Source organism: Cylas formicarius, unplaced genomic scaffold (genome assembly GCF_029955315.1).
Source record: "Cylas formicarius isolate icCylForm1 unplaced genomic scaffold, icCylForm1.1 PGA_scaffold_7__23_contigs__length_41026272, whole genome shotgun sequence".
Classification (NCBI taxonomy): domain Eukaryota; kingdom Metazoa; phylum Arthropoda; class Insecta; order Coleoptera; family Brentidae; genus Cylas; species Cylas formicarius.
In genome coordinates, this window is record NW_026844352.1 from 32,330,479 (window position 1) to 32,354,041 (window position 23,563).

At 37.4% G+C, this 23,563-nt stretch overlaps 1 protein-coding gene across 2 annotated transcripts; it reads left to right on the plus strand.

Moving 5' to 3' along the window:
- The first annotated feature begins 270 nt into the window (after positions 1–270).
- Positions 271–23,499, plus strand: LOC132704865 (G1/S-specific cyclin-D2-like). 2 transcript variants are annotated; one of them, XM_060675163.1, is made up of 4 exons: positions 271–564; positions 1,008–1,223; positions 8,850–9,006; positions 22,617–23,499. In XM_060675163.1, exons 1-4 carry the CDS (start codon positions 367–369, stop codon positions 22,907–22,909), a joined length of 864 nt encoding a protein of 287 aa, XP_060531146.1. In that variant the 5' UTR covers positions 271–366; the 3' UTR covers positions 22,910–23,499. The 2 variants fall into 2 exon arrangements, 1 of the variants encoding a protein (XP_060531146.1); XR_009619332.1 differs by lacking the exons at positions 271–564; positions 1,008–1,223; positions 8,850–9,006 and adding an exon at positions 20,369–20,775 and having other exon boundaries at positions 22,617–22,750.
- The last annotated feature ends 64 nt before the right edge of the window (positions 23,500–23,563 follow it).

Below are 23,563 nucleotides of genomic sequence, written 5' to 3' on the forward strand. Positions count from 1 at the left end.
CTTCCAACTGGTCGATATTTTCTTATAGGCACATATGAAAAATTACAGCTTTAATATATAGTTTTGTAGCTTCGGTAATTTGTGCGTTCAAATAATACAATTATTATTAAGAATTCCTCAACATCTGCCGCAGCTCAAAAACTGTAACAACAGGTAGGACTCGAAATTATAAACACAAGTACAGCGAACCAGGTGGTCGACGACAAAGCGGTGCGCATGCGCATAGCATTCAATATTTGGACAAAACCACTTGCACCCCAATGAGAAAGATCAGTGGACGAAAGGCACGTTGCCGATTTGAAAAGTTTAACGTGACAGCGAGGCTTGGGTTTCGTGTGTACCTGTTCGCACTCGCGTCAATTTAAGATGGAATCTCAACCGGGTTGTTCTCATCCTACCGAGGTCCGCGCGGCCAAAGATAGAGCGATTTTTGACGACGTCAGGGTCATTAGCAATTTGCTCAACGACGAGGTGTTTTTTGTGCCGAACTGTGATTATTTTACTCAAATTCAGATCGACGTCCAGCCGTTCATGAGAAAGGTAGTCACCACTTGGATGCTGGAGGTGAGTAATGGATAATTTGGGATTGAAAGTGCGAATTTGAGAATTTGCGGGTAACTTTAAGTGCGAGCAGCTTTGAATTATGTTATATCATTATAGCGGCGTTTTTTACAATCTCGCGGTTTAAGAAAATAGGCCGCAATCGTGCTTAACTTATGCCGTATTTAAGAAAAGATAATATTGTTTCTATTCTAAGTTTTAAGCCGACGTCTGCGCATAGGCACACGCAGGTGCTGTGGCGCCTGCGATATGCAAATACGTCTGGATTCGCAAGTTTTAACGACCGTTTGACCAATAGGAATAACGAGCTACCGTCCGTCCACGCGACGACACCTGATCGCGGTGTTTACATTTCGCGAAAGCGGTGGTGTTGTTGGTAGCCTGTTACGGATCAAAAAAAACGTATACGGATCATTGATCGGATTTTTTTTCTTCCGTTTTGACAGGTTTGCGAGGAACAAATGTGCGAAGATTGCGTTTTTCCGCTCGCGGTCAATCTGCTGGATCGATTCCTGTGCGTATGCAGGATAAAACGTCAGCAGCTTCAGCTGTTGGGGGCCACCTGCCTGCTAGTCGCGTCCAAGCTGCGCAGCACTAACGCTTTGCCGATCGAATTGCTATGCGCTTACACCGATTACAGTGTCACCTACGATAACATCCAGGTGAGTGGTCGTCTGTTTCCGATAAATTCGTTGCGTGTCGCGTCCAAAGTTGAGGTTAAGAACTTAAAAATTTGAAGAAATTCTTATATAATTGTCCGGATATTCGTTCCTTCGTGGTTGCCACCCCCAATTAACCGCGTTGAATGGAAAATTAAGGATATCGTGCGATATATACGAGGGTCGCCAGGATATAAGGTCGCTGGGTTTCAGAGATCGCGGTAAGAGTTTTATTTTGGAGGAAACGGACAATCTTCGGGTGACTTCTTGCCACGCGCCGGTCCCCAAGATGGTAGCCGATAAGACCATGTTGGAAAAACGGAAGCGATGTTGTCGCGTATCCTCAATTACATATTGTTTTCGATTGTCGCATAGATGCGTCGTGTCATGGGGCATGGTATAAGAGTTTTACGAGAAATATTTTAAAGGTCGATTCTATACGTACGTATCCTTTTGAGGTAAAACGTTATTTGAGGATTTGAATTTTTGTCTATAAGTTTTTAGCAAAATTCTTTACGTAAAATAAACACCAAACTAAACTTGTATCTCCGAAATTATCGACTTTTGGACTGTGAATCGTCATATTTTGTACTCTCAAACTTTGAGCATTTTCTCCTTAAAAATATGGATTTTTAGTTTTTGCCCAAAATGTTCTAGGTATAACGGGGGATTTATTTTACCCGACCGATGCCTATTGCTCAAAGTTACAGCGTGTCTAATAAAAAATCGGCATTGTTTTCTTTCAAGGTTGTAACGCCTTTTTGGAGACACCCAGTTTAAACATCAGTCTTATAACTGCAGTTTTTGTGTTTTTCTCATCGAAACACGCATGGAAGTCTGGGAAAATCTTTTCAAAAGTCTGAGGATTCTACAGCTGCCGCATCTGCATCCCGAAGTAACCTGCGGTAAAGCATCGCAATTGTTTTCGTACGTCGACAGATTTCTGCTTACGTCATTGAGTATCGAAATTCCCGTGACCCATGGGAAAAAAATTTGGCAGGTGTGGCGAAAATATAACCACGGCCGTTTAGGTAAAAATTCTCACCGACCCTTGTGCAATGTGAGAAACCAGGTCCCGTTCCGATACGGGACCTTTGTAACCGACTTATCCTACCCAGCCCATCTTCTTTAACGAAAAAAAAAAGGGAAACCGGAATTACCTCTTCTTATTGGGCCTCCGGTGCGACTTCCAGGTTATTATTTGATATGCTTAAACGTTGGGGTGGGGAGAATAAATTTTTCTCCTGGCAAAGTAGTTTAAACCAGCCAACATCGAAGCGAGGAGTTCTCGTCGTCCCTCGCTTTGTTTCTGTCTTTGTTCGTCCTATTTATTTTAATAATAAATATCGTGATTGCGCGGAATATTTCATAATGTTGTCAGTTGGTGTATGAAAAAAAAAAGCGTACCCTGTGGGAAACAGGAACTGGAAACGTGGTCGGTTCCTCGCCTGCGGCTGAAAAAAACTCTGTATTTATTCGAGGCAACATCGCAAATTGATAATAATTATCAACGTCTCCGTTCCGCCCCACTTCTCGTAGCGCCCCATGTTTCCCGTCTTCTCAACCCTTCACGAATTGTTCTCTAATGACCGCTCGAAAGAAAAAAGGAACCGTGTTTTCTTTGGCCACGTGAAACATACGGCCGATCTGTCGGCCTCAAATTGAGCGTGAAGCGTTCGTAACCGTCGAAGAAGTCTTTTTTAATATCCCCCCGTATCTTCCGCATCCTCCGCTTCGCAACTAGCGTCTGGTCCGCCGGTGAACTTGGTTCTCGGGGTGAAGTCAATCAGTAGTCACCGACATCCGTGTATAGCAGGCCCATCAAAAACCGAAAGTAACACTAAAAAACACACATTGAAGCAAAATTCATATTTATTTCAAATTTGTATGGATCTTTATGGATATGAGGTGCGGGACAATTCAAGTTACTGCAACGTGGCACTAAATTAGAACCAACATTTTGCAAAAAAAGAACATTTCTTTTAGAGATGTTTAAAGGACTATTTTGCCACTCATGGTATTTTGACGTTTGTCAGTTCCCATTGTCACATCACATGTCACTGAATTAATTTATTTATGCTCTCCTGCAAAAATGTACCCAATAAAAATTTTCGAAGAAAAAATATAGTATGCAACAAAATAAAAATTCTTCAGTCTATTAAAAAATCGCTCCGCTCATGCCAAAAAAACTCGCGACTAAAATGCCATTTGTTAAACTTGATGTTGAATTATATACTATCACATGAAAAGAAAGGATTTCTTCATGTAAGCCTATAAAGTGTATTTAAATTTCCATTTAAAAAATACGAATGAGTCTTCTTAAGTATTTTTACTTTAAAAATAAACTCTTGTCCAGAATGGAAAATATATTTTAATTGAGTTAAAGCAAATTTAAATGTAAAAAATGTTGAACCGTTGGTTCTCTTCATGACTGTATCTACAGGTAAGGTGCCAGGTATTTAGCGAAACCCATCGTTTAGTGGATACTTGCTCTGACAATGGCTTTTCAAAATGCTCGTCCACTAAAATCTTTATCCCACTTTTTTCACACATCTGTAGATGCCTAGGCGCCTGCCCGGTCTATGCTGATTCAACCAATAACACCAATCGTTTAAAACCAAGCGATTAGACTTCGCTACCTTTAACAACCAACATGGCCGCTGACAGTTCATCAATTTGACAGGTTTCAGTATTAGTTATATAGTGACAGCCTAGCATGTAGAATTTCACCAAGACATTTGATTGATAATCTCTGTGAGGCTAAAATGGAATTTTACGATGCTCCACACTACGCATGATATAATTTCTGATGATACTGGGACGAACTACATACTACACGTCGAAAGATTTTTTTTTAATTTATACACAAATATCTCAAATTCAGCTATTAGGGCGTCACACACACGTGGTATTATTTTTGAAACCGCCCATATTCCACATTTGAAACGATAAAGCTAGGTGGAGACTCGACATTTCGAAGTAGCATAAAACCGCCTATTTATTGGCTATTTCGCGATCGTTAAGTGGACGAGGATAATTTTTTTTGTGCACATTTTTGTCTGTCGTGTGAACATAAACTACGCGGCGCCGTAGTTTATCCCTTAATTGTGGGAATTTAGGTTTCGCGGGGGTATATCACGCACCGTGGTCATTAGCGGATCATGGGGAGGGGGGGTCATCGGAATCCGCAGCCTAATTGCGGCACACCGTATGTTTTGTGTCCACTTGAAACCAAAACCGTGACAAATTTTTATGGTCATTCGCGGCATTCAAAGGGTCGCGTCTAGGCCGCCGTTAAGGGTTATTTTTACTGAAAACGGGGTGCGAAGGCAATGAAAAAAAAAATAAAAAAGGGGCCCGGCAGCGTCTAAGACTCGCCGCGTCTGTGGGAAATGAAGGGGCGTCCCCGTCTGGCCGCCGTTTATCTTCAACTGTTGCAAATTACGCATTCATAGAGTGTTTGTGTGTGCCCGCTGGTCTAGCGAAAATAGAGACGATTTGCATATTAATATGAAAATGATTTTCGGTGGGGTCGCCGCGGGCTAGACAAACGTCCTCCGACGAGAGGGGCTTTTTCGGTTAACGACCAACAGAAGGAGAAACGGTGTAAATCAAAACCTTGCCCCCCTCCCGACGTATGTATAATGAAAAGCAAAAACCGCGGTTTTTCCATACTTGTACTTGATTGCACCTAGTCCTACTTTGTGACGGTTATTCGGGGCAGGGAGTTTCTGTTGAGTCAACAGAAACTCCAAAATAACGTAAAAATACACTTCTACATATCATTATTTATTAATTAAAATTTATATTCGTTCACTAAATTTTAGAGTGTTCACCGGATTACAAACATGAATTATTTCTAAATGTCTATAATTAATTATTATTCAATAATAATTAATATTTTTTTAATAATTGACTTTTAATTTTCTCTATTTGATTCCAAAATAATTTTGGAAATTAGAATCATATAATAACTCAAATAAAGCGTCCTTTTGTTTATAATTAATTGCTATGTAATGCAAAAATAATAAAGCCTAATTTAGAAATGATTTGATATCAACTATAATGAACATTTATTTTCACAGCTCTATAACTTAAAAGCTGTTGGTCGGGAAAAATGTACGCCTAGGAACTTTTTGTAGCATATTTTATGCGGTACAAAAGCTATACACGCGTTTTTCCCAAAAAAATTTCCTTCACCTCGAAAAATCAAGCGAAAAACGAAAAAAATTTGTTTCTGTGTTATTTAAATAGGAAAATGAATTTTTAAATGAGCTAAGCTGCTATTGCACTTAAAGCCTTTTACCCGGCGGCATAATTTTGAGGTAGTACAGAGAAAAAAAAAATCTCGCCTAAAAATGAAGCACCCTAATGTACACAGGCTGTATTAGGTTTTAATTTCGGAAAATCCGGCAGCGTATTCCGCATCAAAAAATAATCCATACCTATCGAATAAAATGTGGGACGAAAATATCTCGTCAATTTTTCTCAAAATATATTTTAAAATAATAATTTCAATTTTGGTTTACCTATTAGAGGTTATTAAACGAGGATAAATTTATTCGTTCTGACGGGAGGCCATAAAAAAAAGCTCTTGTTCTCAGTGCATTGTTCAGATGTTGATATTAACTAATTGCTCGCTCTAGAATGAATGTCTACAATACATTTTTCTTACCCCACCTAAAGTGTCTGATCCCAGAGAAAATGAGGAAATTGTACTGAAACTAGTTCGAAATCTATGCAAGTCCTGCAGAAAGTTGGGTGTCCCACGGTCGAAGGCTAATCAATGTAGATACATATATAAAATTATAAAGACAACACAAAAAGGTGACTCAAATCTTATCATTGCCATTACCATTCACACTTCATGCTAGAGAAGTCAATGTTATAACTAATTACGGTCTCCGTATTCCGAGTTTAGTGAATTATCAGAAAATGTAAAATACATTTTCATATATTGGATTTGTTAAGATGTTCAAATCACACCTTAAGTATTAGCTAAGGCGTATTATATATTTGGGTTATTTTGAAAGTTTCTGTGCAACTCTTGTAATAAAGATTCGGTTTCTATACTTATTAATAATGTGGCTGTCTAAAGTACTTGTTACAGCTTCTGGTTAACGGTGTGATTAATAGTATATTATCGTTCTGTTACACAGTAAAATATGTTTGTGTAAAATTATCTTTATTATCATCTCACTACATTAAAATCTAAGTTGTCCGTTATGTAAAAAATACTTATTACTCCAAGTATTTTGCTATGGAATTACCTACATCAAATTCAAGTAGCTGATAATGTTAAAATACAAAAATACATTCGAAGTCCACTCATTATTTCCTGTATGCAGATAGATACGTAGCAAGTATAATCATGTAATTTTACAAGGGCGTATATGTGATATTTGCTTTACGCACCGTGGACGTTCCAAAAAATTACTTAAGAGCTATGAAAATTTTGAATATGCAATCTTGTAAAATTACGTTGTCTTATGTAAAATATTTTTTGAGAAGGTGTTTACTCCATTTTGCAATATGTGGTGAAGTTTAATTTGAAACACATCGAAACTTTAAATAATCAAATTAAACAAAATAAATAAAATTAAGAAACACAATTTGGACATAAATGTGAGCACATAAGTGAAACTTGCAGAGTAATAGAAAAGTAAATAAAAAACTTAGTCTTAATCTTTAACAAAAATAAACTTAAAAATAGTCTAAACCTAAAAATGGTAATTTGGTAATACCAACAAATTAATCATTAATTCTCATCGATTCGAAAATAAAATTTAATTTTAACAACGCAGCTTATCAAAACATAGTAAGTCAATTTGGATTTTACTACGTATTACATTGAAAAATACTACGTTTTATCTGTATCAAACATGTTACACTTTGCAAGTTTAAATAGAAAAATTGGTATTTTGTTACTTTACTATTTCCGAATCACGTTGAAAAAGTTGGCGCCATTATATTTTCAATTATTTGCAAATTTTATTAATATAATCAAAAACTTTATTTTTTGATTTTTTTTTATCAAGTCACTGAGAGGAATTTCAAAACGGTTTTCAATAAGTAGTTATGTATAATGAAACTAAATTTTTATTTAACATGCTAGGAAAAACAATCTTTGAAATAACAAATTGGGAATCCGTTTTCAATAAAATTATAGACCATTAATGAATATTACTCTTCTACTATTATGCTATTACTATTACAAAGATATTAAAAAAAAACTGAGAGATCCTCTTTGAAATTTTCTGCAAGCAGTTCCAGTGATGAAATAAATTCATTTTCTATAGAGATCCCAGGTGCTGATTGTTTGGCATGAGAATATTTCACAATAAGCTGAACTTTGCCTGGTATGTCATTAGTAACATTTTCAACGTTACATCCTGTAACCTTTTCAAAATGCCATCAAAGTACCTTTCTCTGGAACAAAACTGGGCATTCAGTTAAAATATCTTCGATATAATTAAGAAAGTCATCTGGTGGGCAAATGATTTCTCTAGTTTTTCCCAAAATATACCAGATTCATCTTGAATATTTTTTAAATATTCTTGAGCGTCCATTGTGCGGGCAGATTCTTTAAGTTGCCAATTACCAGCAGTCAGATCTACCATTTATTAATTGAGAAATGTTGCAGCTTTGAGACCAGTCCATGGTCGCCGTTTGTTAACGTTATGCCATTCTGTAATAAAAAAGTACCCTACCATTTTTAAGGATATGGACATCCTTAAAAATAGTAGGGTACTTTTTTTATTACATTTCCTGCTATAATTCCACAGGCATTAATTAATAGGTTCGAGTTTATTGTCCTCATTTCGTCCACCATAACTTGAACCACCTGTTTTTCGATCCAATTCTGACCTGCTGATACAAAATTTGGATGGAATTCGATGCCAAATTGTTCCATGCCTCGTAACTGACTTGGGAGTATTTTTTGTTTTAAAAATGGCGGTGATTCAACATTGTCTTGTTCTGTGAACATAAATATTTCTTGTTTAAGCAATAATACGATTAGGGGATATATTAAACCCTTTTTTCTTTAAAGTATTGCATAAATAAGTTGTATTTACATAAAAATTTACATTTTTATATTTTTTATATTTATATTTTCTGTCATATCATCTTCGGTAGGCTTCTCTAAAACTTGTAGGGTCTTTTTTTAAATTTCAGAGTTCAGAGTATTCTTCTTTGCAAAAATTGTCTTCGAACCACAGGAAAAAAGGACATAAGAATCATTGACCTTCCGTTAAATGTGGATCAATGGAACTTGTTTTAAAAATGCAATTAACTAAAGTGTAAATCAAAAAAAATATTTTAATATTTATACCTAATTTCAATTTATTATTTAAGAAACTTTTACTTACCTAACCAAAGTTTTTAAAATTATTTTTTTGCTGTTGCTTGTTTTTGAAAAAATTAAGAAAACTGTAAAAAATTGAACTATACAAAAAAATGTTATAAAAACAAAGATATCTACAAATTTTTTTGTGGATGTTTCTATATTGCAAAATGCTGTTTCATAACGCAGTGGCGTAGGCATTGGGAACTTCTTTTTTATTATATGCATATAACAAATGTCTTGAAAGAAAATGTGCTTTAGGGTTGAACGGTGTCATTTTGCAGAGCTGGGAGCTCCTATTGCTGTCCAAGCTGCAGTACAACCTGTCGGCTGTCACCGGGTTCGATTACATCGACCAAGTTATCGAGAGGTGCTCGTGGGGCGACCAGAGCAACCTCCTCCGCCGCCATTCGCACACCCTGGTGTCGATATGTTACACAGGTGAGGATATAATTTTCTTCTCGTCCTTTAATATGCAACCACAGGCTCTTGTACAGACAATGAAAACCTCTTGAACCAACTATTCGCGATTCATAATAATTAATTATATCGACGTGGAACTCGAGTTTTTGTTTTTTGTATTTTTTTATTCGACGCAGTTTAACTTTATGCTCGAAGTGTTGTGCTCGACTAAATACTTATATACTTTAGAAAAATCGATATTCTTGCTGCCGAAACTTTATTTTATTTTTTATTTTATAAAATCTGCGTAAATATCGTCTAAGTTAGTAAATAATAAAGATTTTATGTAAAAACAGCCCTCGCACCGTCACGGGGGCGATTTGTTAATTGACGCGTGAAGAGCGCGCAAGGCCAGAAGGTGGTGTGTCGCAATGTGGACATTATGGGTCTATCTATATGAGTCACCAAACGGCAGAAGGGTGCATGGGCGACCCCGATTTAGGTGGGTTTATGGAGTCCGATTTCTGACCAAAACAAAAAAAATTAAAATGTCAAAATCAAAAAACCCAAAATGTATCTTTTTTCGACTTGCTTGCCAAGCAGAAACAATTCTTACTTTTTATTATTGAATGATATAGGGGAGGTAAATACCGTGAAATTGATGCCTCCCAAGCGACTGTGATGTTTTCGTTAACAAGGAAATGATGTTCCGCGCATGCCACAAAATTGCACGCGCTTTGCCTACACTTTCCTCCATTTTCTTTCTAAACAGCTAAAGTCTGTTCATAGATATAAGAAAGTGACTAACTGATATGAATTAAGGAAAGACCCGGGGAAGATGTAAGAATGAAATATGGTCGAAAAGGTCCGTACTTTGCTTAGAATTTAATTATTTGGGGTTTTGTTAGGAAATATACTAAACAATATTTATTTATTTATGTATGTATTTATTTGTTTATTTGTTTTACACTTATCAGTTGAGTCAACCCAACCCTTTTCCGGGGTATCATAAGTGTCGAACCAGGTTTCATCCAAATAAATAATTGACCTTTGTTGTTTTCTGTAAATCCTAATTTTTTCTAGATGTTCCAGTCGCCATTTCCGAATTCTAAAAAATTCCATTAAAACTTGCCTTTTGTCAATTTTTTTAAATCTAAAACCCATGTGTTGAATACACTTTCATAAGGTAGTTCTGCCACACTTAACACCGGTTTCATTTTTTTCAACCCTCCTAATTAAGATATAGGCAGGCTTTGTTCCTTGTATAACTCACTTATATACTTGATCACTTTCATCTACACTCGAGAAAATGTCAGCATCGCTGAAATGGGATTATTCATAATTTTCCATACCGTTGGTGTCGGAATTTTCGTCAAGGAGGCCGTTTCTTCTAAAGATGCTTGCTTGCTAGCACCATGTTCAATGAGAGTCAAATAACCATTGTTTATAACTTCCTTAGTCTCAATAGAATAGTGTTTTTTACATTTGGGCGGGAGCATCTCCGGAGATACACTACACTCGCGCGTATTTTGCATAATTCGCACACGATTCAACAGACGCTGTATTACACACGAAATAAGAATGATAACTAATAAACTTAAACCAAGTAGTATAGCAAACCAAAGAATATTAAACACAGTTAAGTATAAAATTATTTTCTATTACGGACCACAATTTTACCTGAATTTAAATTCTGAAACTTTAGGTAATAATCTTGTTGCATTGGATGTTAATGACCACCCTTGGATAATCCCGTTCAAAAGCAATTGGTCACTTTCTTATATCTATGAACAGACCATACCTCCGCACACTTAATTACATGTACAACATGTACATATTTAGGTCAGTGCGTGTGTAGTTTAAGTCTACTGCTATTTTATGACGTTTTTTTTTTTAATTAGAAAAACTTAATCAACAAATAGTTATTAACTTAAAGAAAAATATCAGAGTATACCTATGAAGTAATAAAAACACCCTCCTGTCTATATAAATCATCGAAAGAAAGACAATAATCGTCATTACTAGCCTTGTTTTCATAGTGTAAAATTTTTGCCTCACTTTTCTATTACGCTGTTGCATTCCCATTTAGGTCAGTGGTACCTATACGGTAAAACTAAATTAAAAATAACAAAGTTTTTGGCACATACTTATATGCTGAGGAAAAATGATAAATTCCATAAAAAAATTACTTCTCTAAATTTAATCGTCGACGAAAACAATACCGCGATCGACGCCGGAAACTGTTCGTTGCTGGGGGGAGGGGGGTCAGCCCACACCACGGCGGACGGTGTAAAGTTATCTAAACGTGGAAAAATTCGGTCAGGTGGCCGTCGTCGCGGTGTCAAGCTCGGGGGACCCCGGGCTACGCCCCGATCGCACCCCCTCCGGATCCAGATGCTTTAACACGTGAGTTTCGAATAATACCCCCGGCTCTTTAAAATTCGTCGCGCTTTTTGGACGCTCATGACCATTGAAATAACGCAACCATTACTTTGCCCGATGGCTCGTGGGTCGCAAGTTCGGAACATGTTTGTCTCTGGCTACATACGATTTTTCCGGCACGTTTTCGTATTATTTTAACAGCCTGCTTATATGATTCGCGTTTGTGGCTTACGAAGAAAATGTATATAATGACGGCACACATCATTGTGCAGTAAAATGAATTATAATAAAAAGAGAGTTGGAAGATTGAAGAAGACGATGAATGCCATTTTGCAGGAAAACTCGCATGAAAAATGACTTGCATTTGTGACTTACTCAAGAAATGATAATTAAAAATAACTTGTAGAACAACTTATGAGGAAAAGGTATAATACGATGATAAATGTCATTGTGCAATAAAAATCACATGGAAAAATGTCCTGCAATTGTGACTTACGAAGGAAATAATAATTGAAAATTATTTGATACTTATGACAAAAATAAGATAGAAAATGGCGATAAATGCCATTTTGCAAAAAAAAAAACGCATAAAAAATGACTTGCAGTTATGACTTACTAAAGAGAGGAAAATAAAAAATTATTCGTAGAAATTATGAGGAACAATGAAAATTAGCAGGACTTTCTGGTGTACCAAAAAAATCGAGTCATTTAATTTAATTAATTAGTGCAAATAAAAATAAAGTAATAGACATTATTAACGATACGGACGAAGACGAAATGGAAATGATACGGCAGATAAAAAAGAAGTTCCATATATGAACATTTTCCGAGCCAGAAAGTGATTACTTGATTGGATTAGTAGATTGGATTTTCCTTTATTTTTTCTTCTTTTTACATGTTTAAGTTTAAACTAATATTACCTAAAATAGGTTTTTTTTGTGTTTTGTTTTTGTTGGTTTTCTATGTATGTTGATTTTGTTTTTACTATTTTTATGTATTTGTTGTTGATTTTACCTTTTGGTTTCTCCTTGAGGATAAAATGTTCCTTTTTTTTTTCATGTTATTTATTATTATTACATTCTAATAAAACGGATATTTGAAAACATTGTATTGTATACAACTCCATCCAAGTGATTACACATAGTGAAGTGTTTTTATTTGAGTTTATGTATCAATAATACTAATAATTCTTAAAAATATACACACTTATATTTCTGCATTTTTATATTAAAAAAAAATGTAAAATCGAAAGTATAATCCTTATTTGAAAGCTATTCAAGCAAAACCCCAAAAAGAGCACAAACAATTTTCGATATTGAAAACGTTGCATAACTGCACAAGTCCACAACCGATCACGCATGACGTAGTTCCCGTTTTACCGCAATATATATAGGCTCAAGACTGCCTTCCCGTCAAACACGTCTGGCAAAAACGCATTGTATGGAAAACTCCATTTTGCAATTGTTGCGATATATGAAGGAAATAATTGCCAACGACTTGCAGTTGATATTTATAGAAAAAAATAATAATAATGTTCCCATTTTGCGGGAGAAATAGGATGAGAAATTACAGTTGTGACTTTCTTAAAAAAATCTGATTTAAAATAACACCGGGCGGTAATTTGCTGTAAATCGATTGAAAAAAAGGCTTGCAAGAGGAAAAAGAACAAAAAGAATAAAAAAACTAAATCACAGCTGTAAAAATAGAATCAAAGTAAAGTAAATGAAAGAAAAAATGACGTTTGACGTCATTTTACTGTAAAAAGTAAATGAAAATACGTTGTAGTTCTGACTTAGAAAATGTGATGAGACAAAACTTTTAATCGTGACTTGTGCTGAACATGATAAAAAAATAACTTGATCCCAAATATTAAATTGTTCTAGATGCCGTTTTTCAGTAAAAAACAGACAAAAATCGGGTAGTTATTCAACTTGAAATAATAAAAACGTGCATCCGAAGCCCTTTAAAAATGGCGATCGCGGACTAGAGAGAGGAATTTAAAAGGCCTTCAAGTCAGTCGGCACATGTGCGTCAATTCGCACCTGGCTAAAAAAAGTACGCCGAAATCAAAATAATGGAACGAGAGCATCTGTCCCCCGAGCCCCGCCCCTTGGGAGCAGCGAAACTGGTCCTGCTGCCGTAACAGGATTCGCGACGCGGCGGCTGCTGCAGCTGATGGCGACCGGTGCAGGAGTGAAAGCCGGTCCTCCGCGAAAGGAAAACAATGGCAGGACCTCTTCTGTAATGACTGCAGGACGCCCGGGTGGTTGTAATAATATAGATGCAGAGGCATGTTGTTTGATTTTTTTGAGAGTGAATAGCGGCAGTTGCCATCACCTGGCGATTAGGTGTTGTTGACACAGAAGGCGTCGGAACGTGTTGTGTCAACTTCATATACGTCGATTACAGCTAACTCGATCTAAACTGGATTGGAAACGGCGTGATAGAAAAGTGAGGCAAATTTTAAATTAGAAATGGACTTCCAGCAATGGAGATTGTTGTCTTTCTCTTACTCATTTTCTGATTGGAAAGACATAAGAAATCTAAAAATAAAGTGTTTGGTTACATTATTGCAAGCAAAAGGGTGCGTGGAATGGATAGTTCGTTTTCTGAATAAATATTTTTAAATTTTTGTGGCAATTAAATCAAATAAAGAACACCAGAATACTGAATTATATATATGTTATTTATGAGCTCAATGATAACCAACGATGGACCCGCAAAAAAACTACAACTGGTAGAAAAATTAAGAAATAATATAATTGATTTCCTAATACCCATCTGTCATTAGTACATGTATGACAAAGAAAACAATCCACATTACTATATGTACCTGTTTTGCCCTAAATAAAATTTGCGTCTTAAAATCGACATTGACTGCGCTACCGGAACCATTCCAGTTTACATCGAGTTCACTGAAATAGTAAAAACAAATTTCTAGACGCTTCCTTACAGCGAAAATGAAACGAAAAGTAAGTTGCAGTTGTAGTGGCGAAGTAAATGGCAAAAAATGATTCTAATTTGTACTGGCGACCTATGAATGAAACGGTAAGAAATGATAAATTTAATGTTATGTTGTAGTAAAAATCAATGAAAAATGATTTCTTAATTTGACTTGAGAAAGACAAAAATAACTTGTATATGGGACTTCAAACAATATATCCTATGTGACATAGAAATTGCAACAATAAATATTAACAAATAGTATATTATGCAACAAGTGCGGTAAACGGCGTTTGACTCACGAGTTTATTTGACACGAGCGGAGCGAGTGTTTAATAAACGAGTGACTTAAAAAGTTTACGGAACATGTTGCATACTATACTTTTTCTACGGCCCTTAGATTTTGGGTACATTTTCGCAAAACAACACGAATACATTCACTGACACAACCATCAGAATTGACTAACATCAAAATTCAAGACGTGGGAAATATCTCCAAAAACATCCGAAATGTCCGAAGTGGTTCAGATCCGTAGGAAACGAAACTGACGAGGTAAAGTGACGCTTTCCGCACGCTAAATCGGTGTATAATTAGGCATTTTACAAACGGGATTAGAAAATAGTATATTATGCAACAAGTGCGGTAAAGGGCGTTTGACTCACGAGTTTATTTGGCACGAGCGGAGCGAGTGTTTAATAAACGAGTGACTTAAAAACTTTACCAAACGTGCTGCATACGACCGTTAGTTTTTGGGTACATTTTTGCAAAACAACATGAATACATTCACCGACATGACCTTCAGAATTGACGAACGTCAAAATTCAAACCGTGCTGTAAAATTTCCGAAAACATCCGATTGCTCCCAAACCCGTGCGGTTATATCCCGGAAATGTCCGAAGTGGCTCGGATCCGTGGGAAATAAAACTGACGTGGTAAAGTGACGCTTCCCACACTCTAGATCGGTGGGTAATTAGGTATTTTAGAAAAACATATTTACATACGTTTTCTTAATATTTTCGGAAATAGTTTTTAAAAATCCCGCATCGCTGTAAGTTTTGACAGTCTATAATTCTTCGGGGCATGCTCCGAATCAGTTGCAAATCCACTAAAGGATGTGGCAACCGGATCCGCCTCCTACCTATCCGCTCACATACATGTTCACTAAGCGATAAGCGATAAGGTGACCTTGTAGGCTCGGAAGAAGGGTAATATTAGCTGATCGGTAGGAATTTCTAGTACTGCATTAATATAAGATGGATAAATCTTCCACTCATGTTCAATTGCACTACTTCTGTTGAAACGGTCTCTATGAGGGCACCAAGTGCCCGCTGTTCTTCGCGAAGACTCTCTTCTTGAACCCCCAGTGCCCCTAAGATGTATATGGCGGCGAATTATACAGACCGCTCAGGCCAGTACCCCGCATGACGGCCGGTCCGAAAGGTCATACCAGCCTTTTGTAGATGTAGAAAATGTTACTCTTCTATACGTTTTACGTCACACAAAGTACCGGCAACCCTGCGGAAATCGCGCATGTCACATTTCGAATGAAAAATATTGCGCCACGCCTCCTCCATTCGTTTTTTTTTTCGACCTCGAGGGATGCGAAAAAAAGGGGATAAGAGATGCGCCGCAGCCGATTTTTTTGTTTTTTTCGTAAATGTGGCCGACCAAATTACACGGTACGCAGGATGTAAACGGCACCGGGGGGGTGTGGGGGTGGTGTCGTGACATCGAACGCCCCCGCCCACCGACCCGAAATTATACAGTGTTCGCATTTTTTTTGTTTTAAACGCGTGTCGCGAATTCATCTGCATATCAGCCGGAAAAAACGGTTAATCAAGCGGTAAACCGTTGGCCCCCTGCTTGGGGGGCGGCCGCGGCCACGCCACCCTCTCTCGGACGGCTGTCGTTGAGAAATCGCGATTCGCTATACGCGACGGCAATTCCGCGAAGTCTCTGTAACAATTAGATTTGAGTTGAAAAAAAATTCTGAACGTTATTTTTTATTACTTTTTATAAAACTTCTGGATTCCTGCTGCGTCGGTTTTTGTTGAGTCGAACTTGCAACAAAAACCAACGCAGGAAGGATCCAGAAGTTTTGTAAAAAGCATTACAGTAGCCTGTGGAAGTTTCTTTGAAAAAATATTATTTTTTATTCATTAATTTATAAAAAGCGTTTTTTCTTATTATAAAATGCTGTCTGTTAAGCTGTTAATTATTTTGACTCGCTTATATTTATTATTTTTTATTATAAATACCTGTCGAGTTATTAGTTATTTTAACTGGCGAATAACAATTCAATATTCTTCTAGAATGTTTTTGTTTTTTATTCTAAGCTTTTTTTTGCCCATTTGTAAACCTAATTGTTGTTTGAAACTGCTTTATCCACTCGCTTAGTGGCTGATAATCTTCCAAGTCCTGTTCGCATTCTGTCTCGGTAATTAGTCCTGCATGACGATAGGAGTGTTGAATTGTTTCCGCTGTCGTCTCTTTCCAAGCTTTACTAATAAAGTTGACTGCAAATTTGTCTTCGGGCTCGATCATTTTCATTAAAATGTTTTTCCTGTATCGACTCTTAAGACTTTTTATTTCGATCTGGTCCTTCGGCTGTAATACATTTGTTGTTTTGGCTGGAAGAAATCCCAATTCAATATTCCGTAGATTTGTAATATGGGGAAGTGCAGGGCAGTTATCTAAGGGAAGTAATATTTTCCTCCCCTTTAATTCAGCGTCCCATTTCCGTATCTCCTCTTAAAAAAATGTCGATGCCATCCATGCAGACTTGTTGTCCTTGTAAGTGACCGGCAAGTGCTTGATGTTCTTAAAACATCGTGGGTTAGTTAATTTAGTTAGATTTTTCAATCACGACTGGCTTCCTATTTTCTCTCTCACTCATATTGGCAGCTACTAGCACTGTTATACGTTCTTTAGAAAGTTTTCCACCCACACACTTTTGGCTTCTAAATTTAAGAGTTTTATCTGGCGTCATTTTGTAAAAAATACCAGTTTCGTCAGCAAGGTACTTTTCTGCTAGTTTTGGACACGTCTTCTCCAGCCCAAAGTGACGTTTCTATCGACATCACGGGCTTCGCCACTTATCTGTCGATAATTTATGCCATGTCTGTGTTTCAACTTGCCCAACCATCCTGCCGCAGCCTTGAAATCGATAATGCCAGGCTGTTCAGCAAACTTTTCCGCTATTAGTTTTACGATAGGGCCAGAGATTGGCGCATTTTTAAGACCTTGCTGTTGGAACCACTGTAACATTGCCCGATCTAAATCTTCAAATTTTTTCTTTCGGTGTTGAGAGTGAGCAATTCGTTATACAGAGTGGATTAATACATAGCTTTGTATGGAGACCTAATAGGGAGTTTTCGCTGTATTTATATGTTTGCTTTTTTCTTCCTTTTCTCAAGATTATTTTCTAATTTTTCATCTAAGACTTTTTTTGTGCTATTTTTTCTTCATTAGATTTTTTTTATTCGACGAAATCAGTTTATGAGAAATAATAATTTGTGGATAATAAAATTGCGATTAGATATTTGAATTCGTTTTTAAAATGGTTTTGTCTTATTCTGAGAAACTCTCGAATTATGATTGTTAAATTGCGTATTGCAATAAAATAACTTAACAGAATACGAAGAATATACACTTTTTTTTTCTTTTTTTTTTTTAAACGTGATTTTTACGATCAGCGAGGTTAGTTAACACTCAAAAAGGATCTGGCCACCCGTTAACGATACATATACCCCCCACCCCCCTCCTCCCGAAAAGTCGTTAAAGGTGGAAACGGGTAGTATTGGTAGAAGCACGTATCGCCCTTAGTTTTTTCCTCCGTCGCGTCGTCGTCTATGTATTCACCCTCCCCAATATATTAGGCGTCTTGCGCTCCCTTTCACCGAGGGTAGTTCCTTGCGCCCAAATGCACTTCGTATAATAATAATATATAGCCGAGTATAAAGGTTTTTTTTTTCTTTCGGTCTGGACGATTCGGATTTTATTCTTTTTGAGCGCGTCGACGCGACACAATAGCGAACGACCCCTGAGGACTGGGGAGGGGGTTCCGTAAGAAAACACCTGGTCATGGGTAGACGGCAATGGTTAAGGGAGGCGGGGCCCCGGCACGGGCCTCGCAGACTCTCGCGTAAGATTATCCCCAGGAGACAGTGGAGGATCCCGAGGATGGATGGGAGACGTCTCGCAAAACGAAAACCTGATACGCGGAAAACGAAGATGAAAAAAAATATATTCAAAGATGGAGGAAGCCGGCTAGCGAAAATAATTATCAATTTATTATTTCTCTATGCTGGTAGACCAGTTAACTAGAGTAACAATTTTCTTTCAATTTGGCGAGTATGTAATTTAAATTTAATCCGTTCCTGCTGTGTCGTTTCAAGAATACAGGCTGTTTCTGAAGTTCGTTTTAGTTAGTTATCTTCATGAGATAGGGGAAAAAAATTTAGCCGCAGCACTGGTTGTTCCTTTCCGATCGTTTTAGTCTGGTGTCGAGGGGGGTCGTTCGGTGCATCGTCCTCGGAAAAGGGGGCAGGTGGTCGTTTCGTAATACGTATATGCTATGTGTCTTACGTTTAAAAAAAAACCTGCCATCTAGACTACGCTGACGGTGATTTTTCTAATTGCTCGGCCACGACCCTTTCTCGACGTTCAACGAAAATTTATTAGTACAGCGGCCCTGTATTTTTTGTTTAATTCATGACTGTGTGATAAAAAATAGATTCTTCAAATTTCCAATATTTTTTTTATTAACCATCGGCATCTTGTTATTTTTGGTATCCTCTTTTTTCTGTTGTGGTTTTAATGACATTTATTTTAATTTAAAAGAATATCGTTATTATTGTCAAGTTCTGTTACCGTTTTATGTTTTTTTTTTTTTTAATTTCATTTGAGTTTTGGAATTCTTATCAGGAATGTTTTTTTAAACCATAAACCGCAAGTGCTTTTTTTTGGAAATGGGGTTAAAAGGATAATTATTTTAGTCAGCAAAGTCGTTTTTTTATCGCATTTTTTCGTGTTTTATTTTCACTTGTCTTCATGTTTTTGCCTGGTGGTTACAGTTTTGGTTAGTTAATTTTTTTTTTAACGCGCGAGTGGTCTTTTGCGGATTATTTGAGCCAAAACTACCGACACAACTTTCTGGTATCGGCTGCGTAAACAAAACGAACACCGGGTGGGGGTTGGGGACAATGAAAAAGATCTTCGACAACGAGCCTGCTTAAAGCGATAAGAAAGAACGACGCCGATTCGGGCAGACGGCCATCCAGATACGTAGTCGGCATCTTCGACGATTTACAATAGCCGGGCACCTGAAGCAGCTGCCATCGCCGCTGCGCCAATAAATGTTTTCTTCCTCGTTCGCGAAATGGGTCTTACGGGGTGTCTGACTTTCGCTGCTGGTGACAAAGTATGACAGCAAATCGATATATATTTCTTTAGATTTAGTAATAGAGTAAAAAGTACTTAAAAGGGGAAAACGTTGGGAAACGCGATTTTTTTATTATTAAAAAAAAAATAAAAATAATATTCGTATTGTTAATAAACATGTATCCGAAAATGCCTCCTTCAGAAAAAGGGGCCCCAAAAAATCTTGTTTTATTATTTTTGAAACGATTTAAGATACGTAAATGAAATTTAGACCGCATATACCTTTTTATTTTTATCATAAAGGTTGCTGACAAAATTTAGATTCCAAATTCACAATATTTTTTGACTTCATAATGGTTCCTAAAATAATAAAAGAATAACTCGAAAACCAGTATTTCTTTTACTTTAAACGAGAATACTATTTAAAAAAGATTAGTTTTGCCCAAAAAAATACAAATATCCCCCATAAAAAATAAGTTTCTCCCTCCCCCTCCCCTTTAGGGACACCCTGTACAAAATATAAAAAAAAATTCAGCAGTAACTTGTAGCACCCAATCAAAAATCTAAATTTTATTTAGGTATCTTGCACCGTCTATGTTTATTATTAAGCAATCGGATGGTTATTCTTTAATATTCTAAAAAGTGTTTCATTAATAACATAACGTTTTATCTCATTTATTTTGTGTATTTGTCCTTCATACTGAAAGTTGCCGCTCTGGCGAAGACACTGCTCGTTTCGTCTCGTTTAGCTCCGTGCTAAACAGCTTCCCCTCCCGCGTACGGCAGATGTCCCGCCGATTCGAGATTTTTTACTTTTCCGTGCGTGTGTGTGTTTTTTTTTTGTTTAATTGACCTGTGGATCGCGAGGTCGACGCGCAAGGTGCACCGTCCGATGTTTAAGTACCGCGGGGGTTTGGGGGGGCCGCCGGAGCAGTGCTACCTGCCTTATGTCCGACGCACCTGCCTCGCGGGATAATTACCAACGTCCCGATATCCTCCGGGGCCGGAATTATTGTTTTTGTGACTTGAAGACGAAGGGTGGAAATATACAGTGCAGAAGCGCGGAAAAACTGCAGCCTCTACAAAAATTCAAATTGTAGGTACGTAACCCGTTCTTGAAAAACCACTAAAAAGTAAAACCTACGGAATATTGACAAAATTTTTTCTGAAAAAAATAAACAACACGGTTAAATATCAAATCGTATCGAACTAATTCATGATGCCACGCCGGTTTTGCATGTGATATTAAATTCGTTATCGAACCTAACCAACCGTATGGATAGAAATTCTCAAAAATAAAATGAAGGTTTGCTTTGGCCCGACATTATTTTCTCCCATATCGACCCTGCCAAACGACGAGGCGATTACACGAAGTTCTGTTAAGTTCCTTGGCACCCTCCTCGTACGCTTTCTTACTTGGTATCGGCGGGGCGAGAGTACCTTCACCGGTCATTTCCGACGCAACAGCTGCGAGGAACAATGCTCCCCGGACTAACACAACATAAATTAATTTGTCGCTTTCAATGTTAGCCTCGCTTCGCTGAAAAATCGACAGTTCTACGGGATTTGTTATTTTATTCACCAATTGGAACGCTTCAAAATACCGATTTGAGTTTGATTAGTTGGGGCAAAGTTTAAAGCAAAGCCGCAAGCTTGACGTACGCTCTCCTGACTATTCGTTTCGAATTTGTGGTCCGCGACCGTAGACTATTAACGCAGTTTTCACACGCAACGGTAAAGCCGATGCCGGTACCGGCACCTCCACCGGTTCCAATAAAATTAAATTGATTCGCGTCGTTGATCTCGACGAATCCACACAAGTCGGAATTTGTCGGTGTCGGAGACTGGGAATGTTATTGTCCAACAGGCAATTTTATATCAATGTAATCCACAACAGTTACTGACCAATACCGTAGAAAGCAGTTTCTTTCAACACAATTCACAACACTTCTTTCGACTATAATCGAGACTATAATTTTATGATTTTCTCAAAATAAAGACACGGTGTTGTCGAAACAATTGTCATGTCATAATATATAATTTCGTGAAAATCTGAACTTTTAGTTCTTATTTATTTTGATAAATGGATTTTCATCAAGTAAAAGCCACCTCAGTTCAATTTATGATTTTCTTCTATGTTAATTTGTTATTCAGATATTTTTGAAAGTTTAAGGACATTTAAGAAAAATTAAAAATGTTAATTACCTATTAGTTTGTTACTGCGATATGCCATTTAGTGTTTCCACTAAGAAGTCGATCATACAAAAATAATTGAAAAATTTATTGTTTTCTTTGGTTGCCTTATCAGAAGGGTGTAAACGTTGCCTTCTGAATATTTGACAGTTAACAAGGATCTACGCAAAATTGTCTGAGTTTTTTTCTTTTGACTTTTGTTTCTTTGGTACAAAAACCCAAAAATATTGAAAACGTACGTCTTCCTTTTACGACGTAAAAATGTCTACCAAAATTATTTTATGTGGGCGGCACCGTCAATACCGGAACATGTGAAATCATCAAACGCATCGGTACGGTGCTCGAGCCAGTACCGGCATCGGCCTTATCGGTGTGTGTGAAAGCGGCCTAAGCCTCCCGCGCACTTTTACTGGCCGCGCCAAATGGAAGAAAGAAAAAAATACCCGACGCGTTTTTCGTGCACGAGCAAACGGTAACCCGGCCTGTCGCGAAGACGGCGCCAACGGTGCGTGTCGAGATCCGTTTCGGGACCGTCTGTTTCCTTATTTCGTTTATTTTTTGACTTACAAATTGTTAACTGACACCGACACGTGACTAGATCGGAGAATTTTCGAGAACGCGACCTCTCAATTTAACCGATGCGCGATTAGCTGATGGTCTATGCTATTCCGCCAGCCTTTAACCGTTCGGTGTTATCTGTCGATTATTTGTGGAGCGCATAGTATTAGATGGAATATTTTTGTTTTAGAGCCGAGTTTGATTCAAACGCCGCCATCGGTGATTGCAGCAGCTTGTATAAATTCCGCCGTCAGAGGCCTAAAGCTGTCGTGTCAATCGGATGCAGTGCAGGACGTATGCCGTATGTTGAACGTCAACGTCGAAACTTTAGAGTACCTGGTGAGCGTGGTAGACCGTTTGGTCGAAAAAGTTGTGCCACCGGCCCCGACGAAGGGCGAGCCATCCAAAACTGTCTCCGGTTACGAGAGCCCCAAGTACGGGCAGCCCGAGACTCCCACCGAAGTGGAGAATATTTATTTCTGAGGTTGGACAACTTGAAATCCGTAAATTTCGGTTGCCTTTTTTTTTTGTTGGCGTTGAAAATGTTCATATTTCTGTTATCTCATGTAAATAATTCTAGACAAAATCTAGTTAGCTATAGTTATTTAAGATTGCCACATTCCGAATGTCTGGAAGTCACGTTATTATTGATCTCCCAGAACTATCTATATATTTCTAAACAGCCGAAGCGCGCCCGTCTGGAGTGCCTTACCAAATTTTTGATCTCAGCGCAACGCGTGTTCGCTCGGCTTTTTAAGCAGTCGTATAGGTGTAAGAGAAAGAGAGTGTACCGTTCTGTGATTTTTTAAGTTATGGTCTGAGGAAAAAAGAACCACTCGAAATTATTGTTTGTTTTAAGAAAATTTTGAATTTTGGAAGTCGTGTCAAAAAAGTACTTTGGAAAATTTACCTTTAGGTTGCTGTTTGTTGGTTTGTTATCTAGTCCTAATTTTATGGTTTGTATATGAGATGATTTAGTGTTTCCTTGGCGCGTGTCGGGGAGGTTATGCAACCCCGGATGCATCGAAAGTAAAAGACCAAAGTTTTTAAGACAGTATTTATTTTTTTTTAGTGTAACCTATGTACATTTTTAAATAAATATTAATTAGTAGATTTTTTATTTGTTTCTCCCACCAA